The 20,470-nt window shown below is 48.9% G+C and overlaps 1 protein-coding gene across 2 annotated transcripts in view; it reads left to right on the top strand.

Annotated features, from left to right (window-relative positions):
- The window catches only part of FKBP8 (FKBP prolyl isomerase 8), a 112,905-nt gene that overhangs the window by 23,634 nt on the left and 68,801 nt on the right, over positions 1-20,470 (top strand). For both annotated transcript variants that reach the window (XM_073546165.1, XM_073546173.1), the window contains exon 2: positions 13,319-13,625. In XM_073546165.1, the coding sequence (XP_073402266.1) occupies positions 13,322-13,625 (304 nt within the window). In that variant the 5' untranslated portion in view covers positions 13,319-13,321. The remainder of the gene's footprint in view (positions 1-13,318; positions 13,626-20,470) is intronic.

Genomic DNA, 20,470 nt, shown 5'->3' with positions numbered 1-20,470 from the left:
CACAGTTACCGGGGAGCTCCCGCCCTCCTCCCTCGAACGCCGCACGTGTAGTGCGGCCAGAAGCCCCGTCGGCGGCCGCGGTCCCCGCTGTATGGGGAGGTCCGGAGTTCCGCGCGCCCGCCGACTTCCGGGGGTAGCCGGAAGCCCCGCCCACTAACTTCCGGGGGCGGAGAGCGGCGGGCGCGCACAGTTACCGGGAAGCTCCCCGCCCCCCTCCCCCTCCTCATTTCCTCGCGAAGTGCGGCCGGAAGCCACCGCCTATCTCCCGGAGTGCGCCGCAAGTGCCCCGGCGAGTAACGCCGCACGCCCCGTGGAAGAGACGCAAGGTGGACATTACCGGTGGGTGAGTGCAACCCCGTTTCGAGTGCCGCACTAGTGGTCAAGGAAGGGGTTATCCTCCTCCTCCTACCCTACCCTGCAATATGTCTGGCAAAGGGAAAGCTCATTCTTTCCTATATGCTGTTTGCGTTTCCTGTGGGGTCAGGCTGCCTAAAGCGCAGCCGGGTAAATTTTGTGAAGCCTGCGAGTCGGAGCGAGCCCAGGAGCCCCCCATTGTTGCAGAGCCCAGAAGTCAGGACCCCCCAGAATGGGCGGTGTCTTTATCACACTCTATGATGTCCCTTACAAGGGCAATTGAGTCTCTTCGAGGCCCGGGCAGGGACAAGGATGGTGGTCTGCCAGCGGAAGACAGCTCGTCCACGTCTCAGGACCCTCCGACCGTTAGAGGCCGCTCCAGCACCAGACAAGCTCATAGCAAAAGAGCTCGTTCCCCGTCGGCCGGACCCTCTGGGGCTTCGGTGGCGGGTATTAGGGCATCGCGTTCCCCGTCGCCGAGCTCAGGAAGCGAGCAGGATGAGGGCGAGGAGGAGGGGGAGGAGGCCTGGAATCCAGAAAGCCTGGGATACCAAGACTCGGTGGACAGCCTCATTGATGCAGTCAACCAGACATTAGAGATCGAGGACGATATGTCCACGGCCTCAGGTCACAAGGTCTCCTTCAAGAAGACCAGGCGACCGCATAGAAGGTTTGCCACGCATCCGGAGTTCGAGGAGCTAGTCCAGAAACATAGGGAACACCCGGATAAGCGTTTTGCAATGCAAAAAGCGCTGCAAGCAAAGTATCCGTTTTCTCCTGAACTCCATAAAGGATGGGTGGAGTCGCCAGTAGTGGACCCACCGGTATCACGTTTGGCATCAAGATCGCTATTGTCGATACCCAGCGGTTCTTCTATTAAGGACCCAACTGATCGCCTTATTGAGGGGCTTGCCCGCTCGGTGTATGAGGCAGCGGGGTCGGCCCTGGCCCCCTCCTTTGCGGCTACTTGGGTGGCGAAGGCCATGGTTTCATGGGCGGACGCTCTGCATAATGCCCTCCAAAACAGAGATCTGCCTGCGGAGGTCTTGGAGGTTACAAATCAGATATCAGGGGCAAGTGATTTTCTCGTCAGCGCCTCTCTGGACGCGGCCGAGTGTTCTGCTGTGGCAGCAGCAAATGCGATCGCCGTTAGGCGAGCATTATGGCTGAGATTGTGGAAAGCGGATTCTATCTCCAAAAAATCCTTGACCTCATTGCCTTTTCAGGGCAATCGGTTGTTCGGTGAGAAGCTTGATAAGCTTATCTCAGAAGCCACAGGGGGGAGGAGTAGTTTCCTCCCGCAGCAGAGGACTTGGCCAGCATTCAGGCAAACACAGAGGCGTTTTCGGCCTTTTCGTAACCCCTGGAGGGGGACTTCGGCCAGAGCATCCACCTCCGCAAATGATGGTCAGATTAGGGAAAGGCAAACCTCTTACAGAGCCAATCCGCTGGGCAGAGGCCGAGGCCGTTTGCCCAGAACGGGGGGGGCCAGATCCCAAAAGCCTCCAGCAAAATGACTCGAGGCACTCCGTACCTACGGACGACAGAGTGGGCGGACGCCTACTAAGGTTCAGCCACGTTTGGGTCGCAGTGGCACGCGACGCTTGGGTGGCAGAATTGATATCGTCCGGGTACAAGATAGAGTTTGTCGGACCCCCGCCACGGCGATTCTTCCATTCCCGGCTTTCCGGAACAGTATCGCAGGCAGAGGGTTTGTTACAGGCCATAACGACGCTACGGCGCAACGGGGTCATTGTCCCAGTGCCGAAAAGCGAAGAGACACAAGGTTTTTACTCCAACCTGTTTTCGGTCCCCAAAAAAGACGGGACAGTAAGACCAGTACTAGATCTAAAAATCCTGAACAAATTCATCAGAGTCAGGCGGTTCTGGATGGAATCCCTCCGTTCGTTCATTGCAGCCATGGATCCAGGGGAGTTCCTGGCCTCGATCGATGTGCAGGATGCATATCTGCACATTCCGATTTTTCCTCCACACCAGAGGTTCCTGCGTTTTGCGATCGGAGGGCGACATTTTCAATTTGTTGCTCTGCCCTTCGGTCTGGCCACTGCTCCCAGAGTCTTTACGAAGATAATGGCGGTGGTTATGGCCATCCTGCATGCTCGGGGCATAATGGTACTACCTTACCTGGACGACCTGTTGGTAAAGGGGCCGTCGTTTCAGGCGTGCCAGGAGAATGTCAGTATCACGCTGGATACCCTGGCCCGGCTAGGCTGGTTGATCAATCGGAGCAAGTCGTCCTTGGTTCCAGCCCAAAGAATCGTGTTCCTAGGCATGATTTTCGACACCTCCCGGGGGCTGGTGATCCTCCCTCAGGACAAGGCGCGAAAAATCAAGCAAGGAGTACGGAACCTTCTGCAGCCGGGCACCAGATCCATCCGGTACGGCATGAGTGTGTTGGGCAGAATGGTGGCGGCAATGGAGGCAATCCCGTTTGCCCAGTTCCATCTCCGTCCGCTTCAGCATGCGCTCTTGTCAGCATGGGACCGGAGGCTGCTGTCTCTCAGTCATCGGTGCAAGTTGTCTCCGCTGGTCCGACATTCACTCCGGTGGTGGACTCGCGACTCGTCTCTGGTCCAGGGGAAACCTTTTCCCCCGGAGCAGTGGTTGGTGGTGACGACCGATGCAAGCCTGCATGGTTGGGGAGCAGTTTTCCAGAGTCACACAGCCCAGGGGCGGTGGTCCATTCAGGAGATAATTCTCCCGATCAACATTCTGGAGATACGGGCAATACGATTGGCCCTGCAACATTTCCAGTGTTTCCTGAGACACCGGCCGGTGCGCATTCAGTCGGACAATGCTACAGCAGTAGCATATGTCAACCATCAAGGGGGCACGCGCAGCCAGGCAGCCATGCGCGAGGTCGGGCTGGTACTGCGTTGGGCAGAGAAGAACCGCGTGGTAATTTCAGCGGTGCACATTCCGGGAGTCGAAAACTGGGCGGCAGATTTTCTCAGCCGACGGAGGGTCGCGGCAGGGGAATGGTCCCTGCACCCCGAGGTTTTTCAACAGATCTGCCAACGGTGGGGGACTCCAGACGTGGACCTTATGGCATCCAGAGAGAACGCCAAAGTACAAAGGTTCGTCGCTCGGTCCCTCGACCCGCAGGCAATCACAGCAGACGCTCTGGTGCTTCCGTGGAGCCAGTTTCGTCTCCCGTACTTGTTCCCCCCACTACCTCTGCTTCCAAGAGTCATCAGAAAGTTAAGGAGAGAGAAGGTTCCAGCAATTCTGCTGGCCCCAGACTGGCCTCGGCGGGCCTGGTATGCAGATCTGGTTCAGCTAGTGGTGGATGTACCCTGGCGTCTCCCAGATCGGCCGGACTTGCTGTCCCAGGGGCCGATCTACCATCCGAACTTAGGGGCCCTGTGTTTGACGGCGTGGCCATTGAATCTTGGCTGTTAACACAGGCAGGATTCAGGCGCGATGTGGTAGCCACGATGGTGAGTGCCCGAAAGCCTTCCTCGGCGAGAGTATATCATCAGACTTGGGAAGTTTTTTTCCGTTGGTGTAGGGATCGCGGAGTGGCTCCTCTGGTTTTTTCGATCCCCAACGTACTGGCTTTTCTGCAGGCAGGGCTGGACGCAGGATTGGCTCCGAGTTCGCTCAGAACGCAGATCTCGGCTCTGTCGGTGCTTTTCCAACGAAAGGTCGCTTCGGTCTGGCAGGTTAGGACGTTTATGCAGGGGGTCGCACATTTAGTACCCCCCTATAAGGCGCCGACGGAATCATGGGACCTGAACTTGGTGCTCAGGGCCCTTCAGGAGGCTCCTTTCGAACAGTTACAAGAAGTCTCCTTACCTTACCTGTCCAGGAAGGTCGTTTTTCTGGTAGCTATTACGTCTATTAGGCGGGTTTCGGAATTGGCGGCTTTATCTTGTAAACCGCCGTTCCTGACCTTTTATAAGGATAAGGTAGTTTTAAGGCCAGCTCCTCCCTTCTTGCCGAAGGTTGTCTCTGCATTCCATATCAACGAAGACATTGTCTTACCCTCGTTTTGCCCGGCACCGGTGCACAGGGTAGAAAAGGCATTGCACACCTTGGATCTGGTAAGAGCTCTTAGGAGGTATGTGACAAGGACAGCTCCTTTCCGCCGGACAGACTCTCTATTCGTGATCCCAGAAGGGCGGCGGAAGGGGCTCGCTGCGTCCAAAGCGACTTTGGCCAGATGGGTTCGCCTGACGATCCAAGAATCTTATGAAAATAGTGGCACGCCGGTTCCGGCAGGGATCAAGGCACACTCGGCTCGAGCAGTGGGTGCCTCATGGGCACTGCGACACCAAGCTTCAGCGGAACAGGTGTGCAAAGCAGCTACCTGGTCCAGCTTTCATATACGTTTGTTAAACATTATAACGTACATACCCAGGCATCCTCGGATGCAAGCCTGGGAAGAAAGATTCTCCAGGCAGCAGTTGCGCACCTCTAATCAGGGGCGCAAAATAGCATGGATTGGGTGAGCTAAGATCCCGCCCAGGGACTGCTTTAGAACGTCCCACAGTCTCTGTGTCCCCCAATGAGTCGAAGGAGAAACATGGATTTTTGTGAGTACTCACCGTAAAATCCTTTTCTCCGAGACGCTCATTGGGGGACACCGCACCCACCCTACTAGCCAGTTGGCTTTTGCTTATTTTGAGTTATACAAATCCTTATGTAAGGATCAGGGTGGTCCCTTTTCCAGACGTATAATTTCTTGCCTGAATTTAAGGCGCGTTCTCCTACTGCTTATGCACTAAACTGAGTTACACCCGGTCTGGGTGCGAGGGTGTATGCGGCGGAGGAGGAGCTAACTCTTTTTTTGTATACTTAGTGTCAGCCTCCAGACGGCAGAAGCACACACCCCACACAGTCTCTGTGTCCCCCAATGAGCGTCTCGGAGAAAAGGATTTTACGGTGAGTACTCACAAAAATCCATGTTTTTCTATCAGACATGTTGGGCATTTTTTGCAGGGTTTTTTGCGTGATTGCAGACAGAGTCTTTCCTTTCCTGTCCTGTCTAGTTAGTGTGGGCCCCATTGTTTGCTCAGTCTATTTTCCTACCTGAGTTTGTGTTTTCATCTTGTCTCACCGACAATATATGTTTGGGGGCTATCTATTCCTTTGGGTTCTGCTCTGGGGCAGTTTAGATTTCCCCATTCTTGCTTTAGGCTTGTTTAGTTCTCCGGCTGTGTCGAGGCGTCTTGGATCATCGTAGGTACGCTCCAAGGCTACTGCTGGTTGTTGTGATAGGATCAGGGGTCTGCAATCCAATTAGTTACCAACCTCTCTGGTTTTCTGTGGCTTAGCTTTGTCTTGCTTTGCTCCTCGGTGACCCAATCATAACAGAAACCACTGCTAAGGACAGGCAACAAGCAGAAGAGTCTTGTTTGAGCTAAAGAACACAAGGAATGGACATTAGACCAGTGGAAATCTGTGCTTTGGTCTGATGAGTCCAAATTTGAGATCTTTGGTTCCAACCACCGTGTCTTTGTGCAACGCAGAAAAGGTGAACGGATGGACTCTACATGCCTGGTTCCCACCGTGAAGCATGGAGGAGGAGGTGTGATGGTGTGGGGGTGCTTTGCTGGTGACACTGTTGGGGATTTATTCAAAATTGAAGGCATACTGAACCAGCTTGGCTACCACAGCATCTTGCAGCGGCATGCTATTCCATCCGGTTTGCTTTTAGTTGGACCATCATTTATTTTTCAACAGGACAATGACCCCAAACACACCTCCAGGCTGTGTAAGGGCTATTTGACCAAGAAGGAGAGTGATGGGGTGCTACGCCAGATGACCTGGCCTCCACAGTCACCAGACCTGAACCCAGTCGAGATGGTTTGGGGTGAGCTGGATCGCAGAGTGAAGGCAAAAGGGCCAACAAGTGTTAAGCATCTCTGGGAACTCCTTCAAGACTGTTGGAAGACCATTTCCGGTGACTACCTCTTGAAGCTCATCAAGAGAATGCCAAGAGTGTGCAAAGCAGTAACCAAATCAAAAGGTGGCTACTTTGAAGAACCTAGAATATAAGACATATTTATTCGGTCGTCCATGACAGCACCACCTGAGAGAGGGGATCCGCCCTTCAGGAACAGGAAACCTACAGATACAAAAGGGCGGCACCTCTCCCACGCATCAGTTGGTTTCCTGTTCCTATAGGACGGGACTTCCTACAGATGGTCCATCATGGAGTCGTCGAGGGATTCCCAGGCCGGCTGACCGACCCAGGTAGCGGGGGGGGGTCTCCTACCTCGGTCAAGCTCGGGTCCCTGGATGCGCCACGGTGGGGCCGGGTAGGTCACCACGACAGTGGTTGGAGCAGGCGGAGCAGAGTGTCCGGTGGACAGCCGTCTCCATAGGGCCGGCACAAGGTACGTATGACCCCTGGAACCCCTCCTGTTGCATCCCCCCGGTCTCCGCTTGCTCCTCTCTCTCTCTCTCCGGGGGCTGGCGGTCGCGCCTGTGCGGCGGGCGCAGGTCGGCGCATGTGGGGGCGGCAGGCATTCCGGAGCCGGGGGCGCTGTGCCGGCTCCTTTCCGCGCGCTCCCGCGGTCTTGATCGCGCGGCGGAAGTGACGCAGCGGAAGGGGCGGGGCCGGAAACGCCGAAACCGGAAGTCGGGTGCCGGCCAGCTTTCCGGGATGCGCCGCCGGTGCTCGGCGGTCTGGGGCGGCGCGCGGTACCCGGGGAGGGGGGGGTGGACGGGGCATGTGGGGGGGGGAGTCGCGGGGGGGGAGGACCCGGGGGAGGAGGTGCCGCGCCAGAGCCCTGCTGACCCGGACACTGTGGGAGGCATTAAAAGCAGGAGGTGACGCTGCTGGGGTGCTTCTGAAGGCCCAGCAATGGATTCGACAGAAGCCCCCACAGAGCAGCAGGACGAGGCGCAGGAGCGCCCAGAGAAACAGGCCACAGTGAATTCACAGGCGAGTGGCCAGCAGAAGAGGAAACGGATGGGCGAACAAAGCCACAGAAGTTCCTCCAGGCTAAAGGACCCTCCTGCCTCCCTCCGTGACCCGGTACCTGCCTCATCTGCATGGGTAAGAGATCTCCGTGAATGTACCCTGATGCAGTGTTTTATTTTTGTTCTTTCGCAGGCAAGGAAAGCTACGGGGAAGCAGAAGCACAGGGAATGTGCCCTCTGTAATTGCCCTTTGCCAGACGGCCACCCTAAAAAGTTGTGTCAGCCATGCGTGCGACAAACGGTAGGGGTTGGATAGGGGTACCCTAGGGGTAGATTGACAGGCCCTTACACTCTTCCCCGTCCATACAGGTGGCGGAAGAAACACCGGACTTCACCACAAGCCTGAGGGAGATAATCAGGACAGAAATGAAGGCCCTATCTAGAAAAGACTCCTCTAAGGGAAGAGATGTTAACCTCTCTGGTTCAGAGTCCTCGGCCGCACCTGGAATCGATATCTCCTCAGATTCCCCGGCCTCCACTTCATCATCTTCAGAGGAAGACTCGAGCCGTTTCTGCTTTCCCTTAGACCAGATGGATAAGGTAGTTAAAGCAGTAAGGTCCACTATGGGGGTAGCAGACACAAAACCGGAGCTTTCAGCACAGGACGTGATGTTCGGAGGCCTAGATCCCAGAAAGCGCAGATCCTTCCCGTTGAATGATAAAGTCCAGAACCTAATAAATAGAGAATGGAAAAAGCCTGAAAAAAGAGGTTCTTTGCCACCTGCCTTCAAACGAAGGTACCCGTTTGATGACCCAGTGGTAACCAAATGGGACAAGGCCCCTAAGCTGGACGCGGCAGTGGCCAAAGCCTCCAAAAAGTCCTCCATACCTTTCGATGACATGGCCTCCTTAAAAGACCCGCTAGATAAAAAAGCGGATTCTTTTCTGAAAGGAACATGGGAGATGTCAGCGGGTGCATTGAGATCAGCGGTAGTGGCCACATGTACGGCCAGATCCTTGATGGTCTGGCTGGATCAGCTGGATTCCCAATTGAAGGATGGAACCTCGAGAGCATACATTCGAAAAGCCTTACCAGTTATCCAAAGTGCTGCTGCTTTTCTGGCTGATGCGTCAGCAGATTCTGCGAGGATGGCGGCCAGGACCGCAGGTTTATCCAACGCAGCTCGAAGGGCTCTCTGGTTAAAATGCTGGCCAGGAGACATCCAGGCCAGATCTCGACTCTGTTCCATTCCTTGTGAGGGCGAATACCTGTTTGGGCCCGTCCTGGATGAACTTTTAGAAAAGGCCGGGGACGATAAAAAGAAGTTCCCCAGCCTGCCGAACCCCTCTTTTAGACGCCCCTTTACCAGGAAAGGATATTTCCGTAGGAGGCCGTCCAGGGATCAGGGCAGATGGGACGACAAAAGAAGGAGAGGTACTGGATTCATGTTCGGAGGAGGGGGGCGCCAGGAAGGTCCAGCACGGGACACTAAAAAGCTGCCCCAATGACTAGTTGCTCCGGTAGGGGGGAGACTAGCTGCCTTCTACCCGGCCTGGGCATTAATCTCTAATAGCAACTGGATACTGGGGGTGGTAACTGTGGGCCTACGACTAGAATTCTCCCGGGTTCCCCAAGATCGTTTTAAGGTCACTCCTCTTAGGTCATCCTCATCAGAACAGTCTGCCCTGGAAGCTGAAGTTCGGGATCTTTGCCATAAAAAGGTCCTAACTAAAGTTCCAGAGGAAGAAAGGGGGAAAGGTTTCTACTCCCCTTTGTTCCTGGTCCGCAAGCCAGACAGTTCCTTTAGGACCATAATAAATCTTAAATCCCTCAATGAATTCCTGGTCACACGTCCATTTAAGATGGAAACAATTAATTCAACAATAAAATTACTGTTTCAAAACTGCTTCATGGTGGTGTTAGATTTGAAAGATGCCTACTACCATATACCCATTCATGCAGATCATCAGAGTTTTCTCAGAGTGGCAGTGCAGTTAGATGGGTCAGTTGAACATTTCCAGTATGCGGCCCTCCCCTTTGGGGTAGCAGTCGCTCCCCGTGTGTTTACTAAAGTAGTAGCGGAAGTTATGGCCCATCTACGTGAATCAGACATTTTAGTAGTTCCCTACTTAGATGACTTCTTGATTGTAGGGAAAACGGCTAACCATTGTTTGCAACAGCTACAAAGGGCAAGGTCTGCCCTAGAACGGTTAGGATGGCTGCTTAACATTAAAAAATCTCGGTTACAGCCGATGAGAATCCAACAATTCTTGGGCCTCATCCTAGATTCCGTAAAACAGGAATGCCGTCTGCCCCCAGAGAAGCTGGTTCGCCTACACTATCAGGTCCTGAACGCTTCCAATAACCCGACCATGTCCCTCAGGAAAGCCATGTCCCTTCTAGGTTCACTTTCCTCCTGTATCCCGGCGGTCCAGTGGGCCCAGTTTCATTCAAGAACTCTACAGGGCGAGGTCTTAAGGCATCAAAAAATGCTTGGGGGTTACTTAGAGGGCCAGCTAACCTTGTCCCGAAACACAAGGGAGTCCCTAGAATGGTGGCTAGATGAGAATAATTTATCCAGAGGGGTTCCCTGGGAATATGACACATCCCGCATAATCACCACGGATGCTAGCCCTTCCGGTTGGGGGGCTCATATGGGGGAAATTCTGGTCCAGGGCCTATGGGAACATCATCAGATAGAGATGTCATCCAACTTGAAAGAATTGACAGCAGTAGAGCTGGCGGCTAAAGAACTGCTTGTGTATCTACAGGGCCATCATGTGCGAGTGTTCTCCGACAATCTGGTCACCGTAGCGTATATCAACCACCAAGGCGGGACCCGTTCCAAATCCCTGATGAATGTAGCAGAACGGCTGTTCCAGCTAGCAGAGCAGCATTTCCTATCATTAACAGCTCTACATATAAAGGGGAAAGAAAACACCACGGCAGATTTCCTGAGCCGCAGTCTCTTAAGGCAAGGAGAATGGTCCCTAAAAAACTCTATCTTCGACCTGATTGTACAGAAGTGGGGACTGCCAGAGATAGATCTCTTCGCCACCAAAGAAAACAGGAAAGTAAGACAGTTTTGCTCACTAAATCCCAGAGAAGACCCCCTGGCGGTAGACTCCTTGCTGATAAAGTGGGATTTCGGGCTATCCTATGCCTTCCCTCCCCTATCGCTATTACCTCTAGTGGTGAGGAAAATCAGGAGAGACAGAGCGAAAGTTATAGTGATCGCTCCGTTTTGGCCCAGGAGGGCTTGGTTCTCATGCCTCAGGACCATGTCAGTGTCCGATCCTTGGGTCCTGCCGGAGATCCCGGATCTCCTATCCCAGGGCCCAGTCTTTCATCCTCAGGTGGCTGGCCTACATCTGACGGCGTAGAGTTTGAACGGACACTGCTGAAAGATAAAGGCTTCTCCCCAGACCTGGTTGACACTCTACTTAAAAGTAGAAAGATCACTACTACCAAGATCTATGTCAGAATTTGGAAGAGATTCCTAAAGAACTCTAGAGTAGTCGCTGGGGGTTCGGCTCCTATAAATCAAATCTTAGAATTTCTTCAGAAAGGTCTAGAAATGGGGCTCTCCACTAGTACCCTCAAAGTACAAGTTTCAGCCTTGGGGGCCCTCTTTAGCTGCAACATCGCGGGTAATTACTGGATCAGTAGATTCATCAAGGCAGCAGGTAGATCCAGGCCAGTGGTGAAGGATAGATTCATGCCATGGGACCTGAACCTAGTCCTCACAGCCATGACAGAAGCTCCATTCGAACCCATCTCATCAGCCTCTATAAAAAACCTGTCCCTCAAGGTAGCCTTCCTGGTAGCTCTAACCTCAGCTCGTAGAGTAAGCGACATCCAGGCATTATCTAGGCGTCCTCCTTATTTACAGTTTAAGGACGATAGGGTAATACTCAGACCTGACCCGGCGTACTTACCGAAGGTAGTTTCTAGCTTTCATAGAACACAGGAAATAGTCCTTCCATCCTTCCTCCCTAATCCAGCTAATGAGAAGGAAGAGAAATTACACACCTTAGACGTTAGAGAATGCCTTAAAGAATATCTAGCGGTTACTGACCCCTGGAAAAAGGAGAATGCCCTATTTATCTCCCATCAAGGTCCCAGGAAAGGCTGTAGAGTGTCAAAAAATACACTAGCTAGGTGGATTAGAGAGGCTATTTCAATTGCATACACCTCAAAGGGCAGACCGGCACCTGCAAAAGTGAGGGCGCATTCCACCAGAGCCATGGCGTCCTCGTGGGCCGAGAGATCAGAAGTCTCCATTGACCAGATATGTAAGGCGGCTACTTGGTCCTCTCCGAGCACCTTTTATAATCATTATAGGCTAGACTTGGGTGCTTCCACAGACCTCTCTTTTGGTATAAGGGTACTGCAGGCTGTAGTCCCTCCCTAAAATAGTTATTACTCTCTGTAAATCTCTCAGGTGGTGCTGTCATGGACGACCGAATAAAGTCTTAGTTACTCACCGGTTAACGGTATTTTTCGGAGTCCATGACAGCACCCGTATATTCCCTCCCTTTAGTTTAAATTTGGGTGTTCACTTCTTCCTCTTGTATGTACACCGGTAAAGAATAGTTGTGTAAAGTACTGTATATAAATTATGCTATTAACCATTGTGGTCCTCTTGTGCTCTGTAATCCAACTGATGCGTGGGAGAGGTGCCGCCCTTTTGTATCTGTAGGTTTCCTGTTCCTGAAGGGCGGATCCCCTCTCTCAGGTGGTGCTGTCATGGACTCTGAAAAATACCGTTAACCGGTGAGTAACTAAGACTTTTCAGTTGTTTCACACTTTTTTGTTAATTATATAATTCCCCATGTGTTAATTCATAGTTTTGATGCCTACAAAGTGAATCCACAATTTTCATAGTCATGAAAATAAAGAAAACTCTTTGAATGAGGTGTGTCTAAACTTTTGACCTGTGTGTGTGTGTGTGTGTGTGTGTGTGTATGTATATATGTGTGTGTGTGTGTGTGTGTGTGTGTATGTGTATATATATATATAATATATATATATATTTTTTTTTTTTTAAAATCCCCAAATAAAGACCAAAAAATGATTACAATAAATACGGTACATTTATTAGCGTAAAAAAACAAACAAAAAGTTTTGTGTTCTTCTGAAAAGGACAACGCTGAAGAGGCGAGACTGAGTCCACAGTAACTCTGCTGCCTCATTATAGTGAATGGATCCATTGGGGGTTTCATCTCTCGCGTCACTCAGAGATTCAGATGGAAATCCCATAGTAAGTGCTCAGCGTAGAGCGCACGATAAACGTGATCCTAAATTTTATGTAAAATGTTCCCAATAAAAGCTTCAACTCAAATGGGAGTTTCTTCCAGGAAGATGATGTGGCGGGCTGGGGGACGGAGCAGGAGGCTCCTGGGATGACGGAGGTACCAGGGGGGCTCAGGGGACCCCATTTCTCTCCCCTCTAATGTGCTAGACCACGTCCGAGGAGAGGGAAATTGAAAACCGGACTTCTGGTGAATAACGGCAATCACAAGACTGGGGATGATAAAAAGTGACCCAAATCATGTTCTCTGGGGTCTTGGCTACCCAGGAGATTTTTTTCGATGCTTGAGGGCGCTATACACTTATTTCTTAGTGCCGTTAAAAAGTGCTCTGCGGAATAAGGCCCCTTAACTGCCACCGTTAAAAGGCGTATTGGGCGGTCGTTATGGGTATAAAAATCAAGTTTGAAAATTGCAAAATTTTTAACATTTTTGCCAAATTTCCAATTTTTTTCACAAAATAATGTAAGTCATATCAAAGAAATTTTACCACTAATCATGAAGTACAATAAGTCACGAAAAAAGGTTCTAAGAATCAGTAGGATCCATTGAGGAGATCCAGAGTTATGACCTCATGAAGTGACTGTGGTCAGAATTGAAAAAAATGGCCTGGTCAGGAAGGTGAAAACAGGTTTCTGGGTGAAGAGGTTAATAAAGCACATTTTTCTTTCATGTAATGGCATTATCATTATTGTATGCCATCTATAACTTTTTGTGAGTTTCTTTTAGCTGATTGTGTTTTCCTGTCTTCATCCAGAGGATGGCCTCCCCAGCTGAACTTGTGTCCAGTGTGGATGACTCCCCAGTGCATGAAGATGGCTCTGACAGTACGCAGATATCAGAGAATGATTCCAAACCAAGAGACAGGACTTCCCTGCAGGACAGTTCAGAGGAGTTTGAAATGATAAACAGCAATGGGGAAGATGATGATGACTTCAGTGATCTTCCACTTCTGGAAACTGTGGGGAATAAGGCATCAGCCAAAACACAAAAGGAGTCCAAAGAACAAACAGAAGATGATGCTGGTGGCAAAAGCCCAGAAGAGGAGTGGCAAGATATTTTAGGTAAGAAGCTGGCAGATCCCATATGGTGGGCACAATACGTGGGCCGGATATTTCCACTTGGATTTCTGTAATCAAAATGCAAGCTGCTGAACCAATCAGTGTAGTCACAAGAAAATGCACCTAAGATTTCCAAAATGTAATGTATCGGCTGTCAGTGTATGCAGAGACATAGTTTAATATCACAGTCTGCAACAAATGAGATGAGACAAATGGTTTATTTTTTCTGCCCTTTTAATACGGCTTCTATGAAAGTACGTAAAAACTACATTTTGTCGTTTTTCAAAAACAAATCAAACTGTAAGCAGATCCTGCACACGGAAATCCAGCCAAAGGTGCGACGCAAAATATATGTAAAACCTCTGTATATTGTAGCCACGGACTTAGCACTGCCTGCTGCTGATGATTGCATTTTCCTTTTTTGCACACATTGCAGATTGATCTGCGGAATTTCTGGCACAGAATCCGCATCTCATGGCAGAAAGCGCAGGGCAAGCCGCTTGCGGATTTCATGCGGAATTGATGCGGATTGTAATGCATTTTGGCTGTGTGTGAATTTTCTCCCTTGTGTTTCTTTAGGAGAGAGAGACCGAAAACGCTGCTGCGGATCCGCAAAAAAGAATTGACATGCTGCGGAAAAAACCTGGAACAAATCTGCGCTATTTTTCCGCAGTATGTGCACAGCAATTCTTAATTTACCATTCACTAACAATGGCTTTGCACTACACTGCGGGTTTGATGTAATTCCGCGTGTCCAAAACTTTTGCGGATCCGCATCAAAATCTGCAACTTGTGCACATAGCCTAAGGCTGTGTGCACACGCTGCGGATTAGATGCGGATTCATCCGCGCGGATTTTGTAAAATTTGCAGGTGAAACCGCAGGTCAAAAAACCTGCGGATTGCTCTGCGGTTTTGCCCTGCGGTTTTTCATCTCCTCAATGGAGGAGATGGCAAACCGCAGCGGAATCCGCAGAAAGAATTGACATGTCAATTCTTTCTGCGGATTGAAAATCGCAGATAATCCGCGCGGAAAATTCCGCACCATCTGCATTGCGGTTATTCCCATAGGGAATCATTGTACTGTACACCGGTCCGCAGCGGCCAAAACCGCAGCGGAACCGCAGCAAAATCCGCAGCGTGTGCACACAGCCTTAGAGTTTAGTTCACACATTTCATACATAGTTCAAATAATTGTTTGCTGAAACTGTACTGGCCTACTCTACCATGTTAGTGATTAAGGTTTTAACATGCCCCAGTTGCTCAAAGCAGAAAAAATCTGCAGCGGGTTTTCAATCCACAGTTTGCCTTGCCTGTTGTAGGAATGACATGGATTTTTACCTGTGGCTTTCATTCATTGCAGTGCAATGTGATACATGTTGATTTTCATGCATATTTTGGTGCATATCTGTATGCTAGCCTTGTTGCTTAGTCATTTTGTCTGCAGATCCTGTCAGTTATGGTCTGCCATTGCGTAATACCAGCAGGACTCAAAAGAGAACTGCAAAGTGACCCCAGCAATTGTCTGTCATCTGTAGGAAAATCTCGATGCATTTGTTCAATTGATCACAATGGAATTAAGTCTAGCTTCACACTAGCGTATGGAGGAGCTGCGGATGGATGCGGACTTCCTCTGTGAAGCTCCGCCCACTGCTGCTCCTCCTCCGTTCAGCTCCACCTACGTCAGCATGCGGCATGGCCTGTGTACCCAATGCTAAAGATAGGGTACGCAGGCCGCATGCTGTCATAGGCAGAGCTGAACAGAGGAGGCGCAGCAGTGGGCGGAGCTTCACAGAGGAAGTCCGCATCCCTCCGCAGCTCCTCCATATGCTAGTGTGAAGCTAGCCTTAAAGAGAACCTCTCACCATATGTTTCTTTTTTAAAGGGATCATCCACTACTTGGACAACCCATGCTGAATCCCTGTGTTTCCCCCAGTAAAATAATAACACTTATAATCGACTCTGGTGCTGGCGCTATTCCAACAGTGTTGGCTCTAGCTCTCTCTGGGGGTTCGCGTGATATTGTTGTTTTCCTGATTTATTTTCTTACTTAATGGAAAAAAATCTTTCAGTTTGGTATCGCTATAATTGTACTGACCTGCATACAGGTAAGACTGTATGCCCTTAGTAATGTCTTAAATTCGTCCAGGGGGTGACAGATTCCCTTTAAAGAGTATGTGTTTAGCTCTGGAGATGGGAACACCCAGCTCCTAGCTGATCGTGTCACAGATGGGAGTATGGATTTAATAGAAGGCATAAACTTCATAACCGCTGCTTTCTACTAAATCTGTACTTTGGACAGTGTGTGTGCTCAGTCAGGCACTGTGTGCTCAGCTGTGCACCTCTTGGTTTGATGGGGATGGGGTTGGGTCACAGGCTCCAGACCCCACAGATCTGCTTGTAATTCTAATGAAAATACATTACTAAGGTGTAGTAACTCTTAAACTTATTATCTGCCAGGGCCACTGGCACCAGCCTCCCCCTCATATACTGACCTCTCCCCGGTCTCCTCAGTGTCCTTTGACTTCCTCTGTGACGACTCAGAGCAGAGGGCGCGATGACGTCACTACAGCGCGCCTCTGCAGAGCACTGCAGAGAGTCAGAAGATTCTAAAGAGGCTGAAGCAACCGGGAGAGGTGAGTATTTGATTATTTTTTTATGAATGGAGCAATGTATGGGGCCATTATGTACTGTAGGAAGTAATATATGGGGCCATTATGTACTGTATTGAGAAATATATAGGCTCATTATTCTGTATTGAGCATTATATGGGTTCCATTATTCTGTATGGAGCATTATATGGGGCCCATAATATTGTATGGAGCATTATATGGGACCCATAATACTGTATGGAGCATTATATGGGGCCCAGTATTCTATATGGGGCCTATTCTGTATGGAGCATTATATGGGGCCCATAATACTGTATGGAGCACTATACTGTCTGATCGAAAAAATTAACTTTTAAACCACCCCCCAAAGCACACGCACTGCGTGGTGAGAATTCATCATTTTCTGAGCTATTTTAAAAATAAAAAGATATCGCTTATGTAATGTAAGAAGTAAGTCAAATCTTTGGCATCCCCTAGAGCACCATCAAATGGAAAGAACATGGTACCACAACAATCCTGCCAAGAGCGAGCCACCCACTAAAACTATCAGCCCAGGCAAGGAGGGCATTAATCAGAGATGTAGCACAAAGACAGAGGATAACCTTGAAGGAGCTACAGAGTTCCCAAGCAGACACAGGAGTATCTGATCATAAGGTCACAATAAGCCGTATAGTCCATAGAGGTGGCCTTTGTGGAAGAGTGGGCAAAAAAAAATCTTAACGCACAAAAATTGTAAGGTTGGTTTGAGTTTGCCAAAAGATATATGGGAGACTCCCAAAATATATGGAGGAAGGTGTCGTGATCAGATGAGACCAAAATTGAACTTTTTGTCCTCCATGGTAAACTTTCTCTGGTGCCAAACCATCACTGCTCATCACCCCAAGAACACCATCCCCACAGTGAATCATGGTGGTGGCAGCATCATGCTGTGGAAATGTTTTTCGGCAGCAGGGACAAGGAAAATGATCTGAGTCAAGTGGAAAATGGATGGTGCAAAATACAGTCGGTCAGTGATTTGAGACTAGGAGAGAAGTTCACCTTTCAACAAGACAATGACCCAAAGTATAATGCCAAAGCAACACACGAGTAGTTTAAGGGGAAACGTGTAAATATTTTGGCATGGCCTAGTCCAATTGAGAATGTGTGGTCAGACTTGAAGATTGCTGTTCGTCAGAGGAAACCATCTAACTTGAAGGAGCTGGAGAAGTTTTGCCTTGAAGAATTGGCAAAAATTCCAGTGGCAAAATGTGGAAAACTCAGAGACTCATTCAAAACGACTTGCATCTGTAATTGCTGCAAAATGAGGCTCTACAAAATATTGACTTTAGGGGGAGTGAATAGTTATGCACACTGTAGTTTTCCGTTATTTTGTCCTATTTGTTGTTTGTTTCAAACTAAAAGAAAATCAAATGTTCACCGTTGTAGGCATGTTCTTTACATGAACTGATGCAAACCCTCAAAAAAAACAAACATTCCAGGTTGTGAGGTAGCAAAACACAAAAAATGGCAGCAGAGATGAATACTTTAGCAAGCCACTGTATGATCGCTTGAGTATTTGCTGCTGATTTTATTACGGGAATTTCTGCACCTCCATTTTTTAGCTTCTGTAAGTTAAACAAAACCAAAGAAATGTGCTATCATATTCACACTGTGGCCGTTTAAGAAATATAACCTAGAAATAAAATGAGAATATACCCTGCAGTATGTAAATGGTAATAGTAGATGTAAACCACATAGGGTACTTAATTGATATTGTTTTTGATCAGAAAAGCGTAAAAGCAATTCCAACCCAACAAGGTGTGCCCAATCTCTAGTGTTAAACCTGTCTCGGCCAGCAGGCCTCAATAGACAGGGCAGAGCAGGACCCAGACCTGACGGTCTAACCACCTGCCCATGGAAAGCTATAAAACCTAAATACAAAGCTCAAAAAGGCAGGCTGGCACATTGCAAGGTTTTACATTGGAGATAGGACCATCCTGATTGGGCACACCTTGTTGTGGTTGGATGGCTTTTATGCTTTTTTGGTCAGAGCAGTGTCAACGAAGTATCTGACATTATTTAGATGTACTATTACTATTTTTTTCTGCAGGGAATTTCCTCATTTTGTTTTTTATCCTAGGTTACGTTTCTGCAACTTAACAGAAAATTAGAATTCCTAATGCAGACTTAAAAATAGCCTAAGGCTATGTGCACATGTATGCAATTTCTGCATAAAAACAAGACTCCTTCCCAGAAAACGCGCATTTTTTTCCACGCGGTTTTTGCGTGATTTTTTTTTCGCGCGTCCCCAGACACACACAAAATAGCCAGAAATGGGAATTTACCGCGAAATTAATGAGCATGCTGTGTTTTTTACCACGAAGCGTTTTTTCGTGGAAAAAAACGCATCACTATGCACGAAAAGTGCAAAATGCATTAAAATGAATGGGAACCTTCTTTTAAGCGTTTTTTGAGCGGAATTTTTGGTAAATCCGCGAATAAAACGCGAAAAAAAGCAACGTGTGAACACACCCAAAAGGCTATGTTCACACGTTGCGTTTTTGCAACGGTTTTTATTTTTTTGCTGCTTTTTTTTAATGTGAATTTGAAGCTTCGTTTTACAGTACCAACAAAGTCTGAGATTTCAGAAATCTCATGCACACACATTGGTTTTAGTTTCATGACTGATTTTGGGAAAACTGCAGCTTGTCACTTCTTACAGCTTTTTTTTTTCTGCACATTTGCAGCATTTTTTTTACCCATAGGAAACAATGAGTAAGTGCAAAAAACGCAGGTATCAGGTTTTTGCACCAAAAACACAGCAAAAACTAAGGGCATTAACCCCTTCCCGAACTGTGACTCCACGCAGGCGTCATGAAAGTCGGTGCCAATCCGACCTGTGACTCCTATGTGGCGTCATGGCGAGATCGCGTTCCTGCGGGTCGAGTGACCGGGGTCACTGAAAGGTCACCTGACCTGCAAGTATGTGGGGACTTGTACTTCACCCTGTGGGGGAAGCTTTGCCCCCCCCCCCATGGTTGAAAGTGAAACAGCCAATCAGAGCAATTGTAATATTTCACTAATGAAACTTGGTGAAATATTACAATCCAGCCATGGCTGATGCTGCAATATCATTGGCCATGGCCGGAGGCCGTGGTCTGTCCCCGCCACCGACTGACGTTGTCAGTATTTGCTCCCCTCCACTCTTCTGCTCTCCGCTCTCCCTTCCGTCCGATTTCCCCCCCCCCCGGTACCTCCCGAGACCTGGTGTACCTCCGTCTCCGGGCCTTCTCCCATGGGTGCCGCCATCTTCTAAAATGGCAGGCGGAGGCGCCCGCTGAGATCTGCCGGCTGGCCCCCAGCAGATTCATTCATTCATTCCAGGTACATTTTGATCACTGTGATAGACCCTAGCACAGTGATCAAAATAAAAAATATTGTAAATAACACCCCCCCCTTTATCACCCCCATAGATAGGGAAAAATAATGAAATAAAGAAAATATATTTTTTATTTTTCCATTAGGGTTGGGGTTGGAGTTAAGGTTGTGTTGGGGTTAGTGTTCTGGTTAGGGTTGGAGTTGGAATTGAGGGGTTTCCACTGTTTAGACACATCAGGAGCTCTCCAAACACGACAGGCGCCACCATTGATTTCAGCCATCTTTGGGGGTCTAATTTCTCCTGTTCCACTTATGAAAATAAAAAATTGGGGGCTAAAAAAATTATTTTTGTGGAAAAAAAGATTTTTTTTATTTTCACGTCTCTGCATTATAAACTTCTGTGAAGCACTGGGGGTTCAAAGTGCTCACCACCGCACATCAAGATAAGTTCCTTGGGGGGGGGGGGGGGGGGGGGTCTAGTTTCCAAAATGGGGTCACTTGTGGGTTCTACTGTTTAGGTACATCAGGGGCTCTGCAAACTTAGCATGATGTGTGAGGAGGAAGAGAGCAACTAAGTGGATATAATAAAATATATCACTTTATTAAACAATTTTTGTATTCATCGCTATATATATTTGATGCCATACTTGTGTCTGTGTAATATTTGTGAGCATTTAATGCGCTATTTTGTGTTGCTCATGTACGTGTTTTAATATATGTACTGTCATGATTTTGTACTGCAGCGACACTTTTGGGTAATGTGTAATGCATACTACTTGCACTGATGCAGGTATTGTACCTCTCTTATTTGTGACACAGTGATGTGTGCGCGCTGGGCGCCCTAGCTCCCGGGATGCGGTGGACGTCTTTTGGTCTCCCAC

The sequence above is a fragment of the Dendrobates tinctorius genome, unplaced genomic scaffold, assembly GCF_039654945.1.
Source record: "Dendrobates tinctorius isolate UK_male_01 unplaced genomic scaffold, ASM3965494v1 ptg000011l, whole genome shotgun sequence".
Lineage (NCBI taxonomy): Eukaryota > Metazoa > Chordata > Amphibia > Anura > Dendrobatidae > Dendrobates > Dendrobates tinctorius.
Note: the sequence above shows the minus strand (reverse complement) of the source record. Positions and strands in the feature narration are given on the sequence as shown.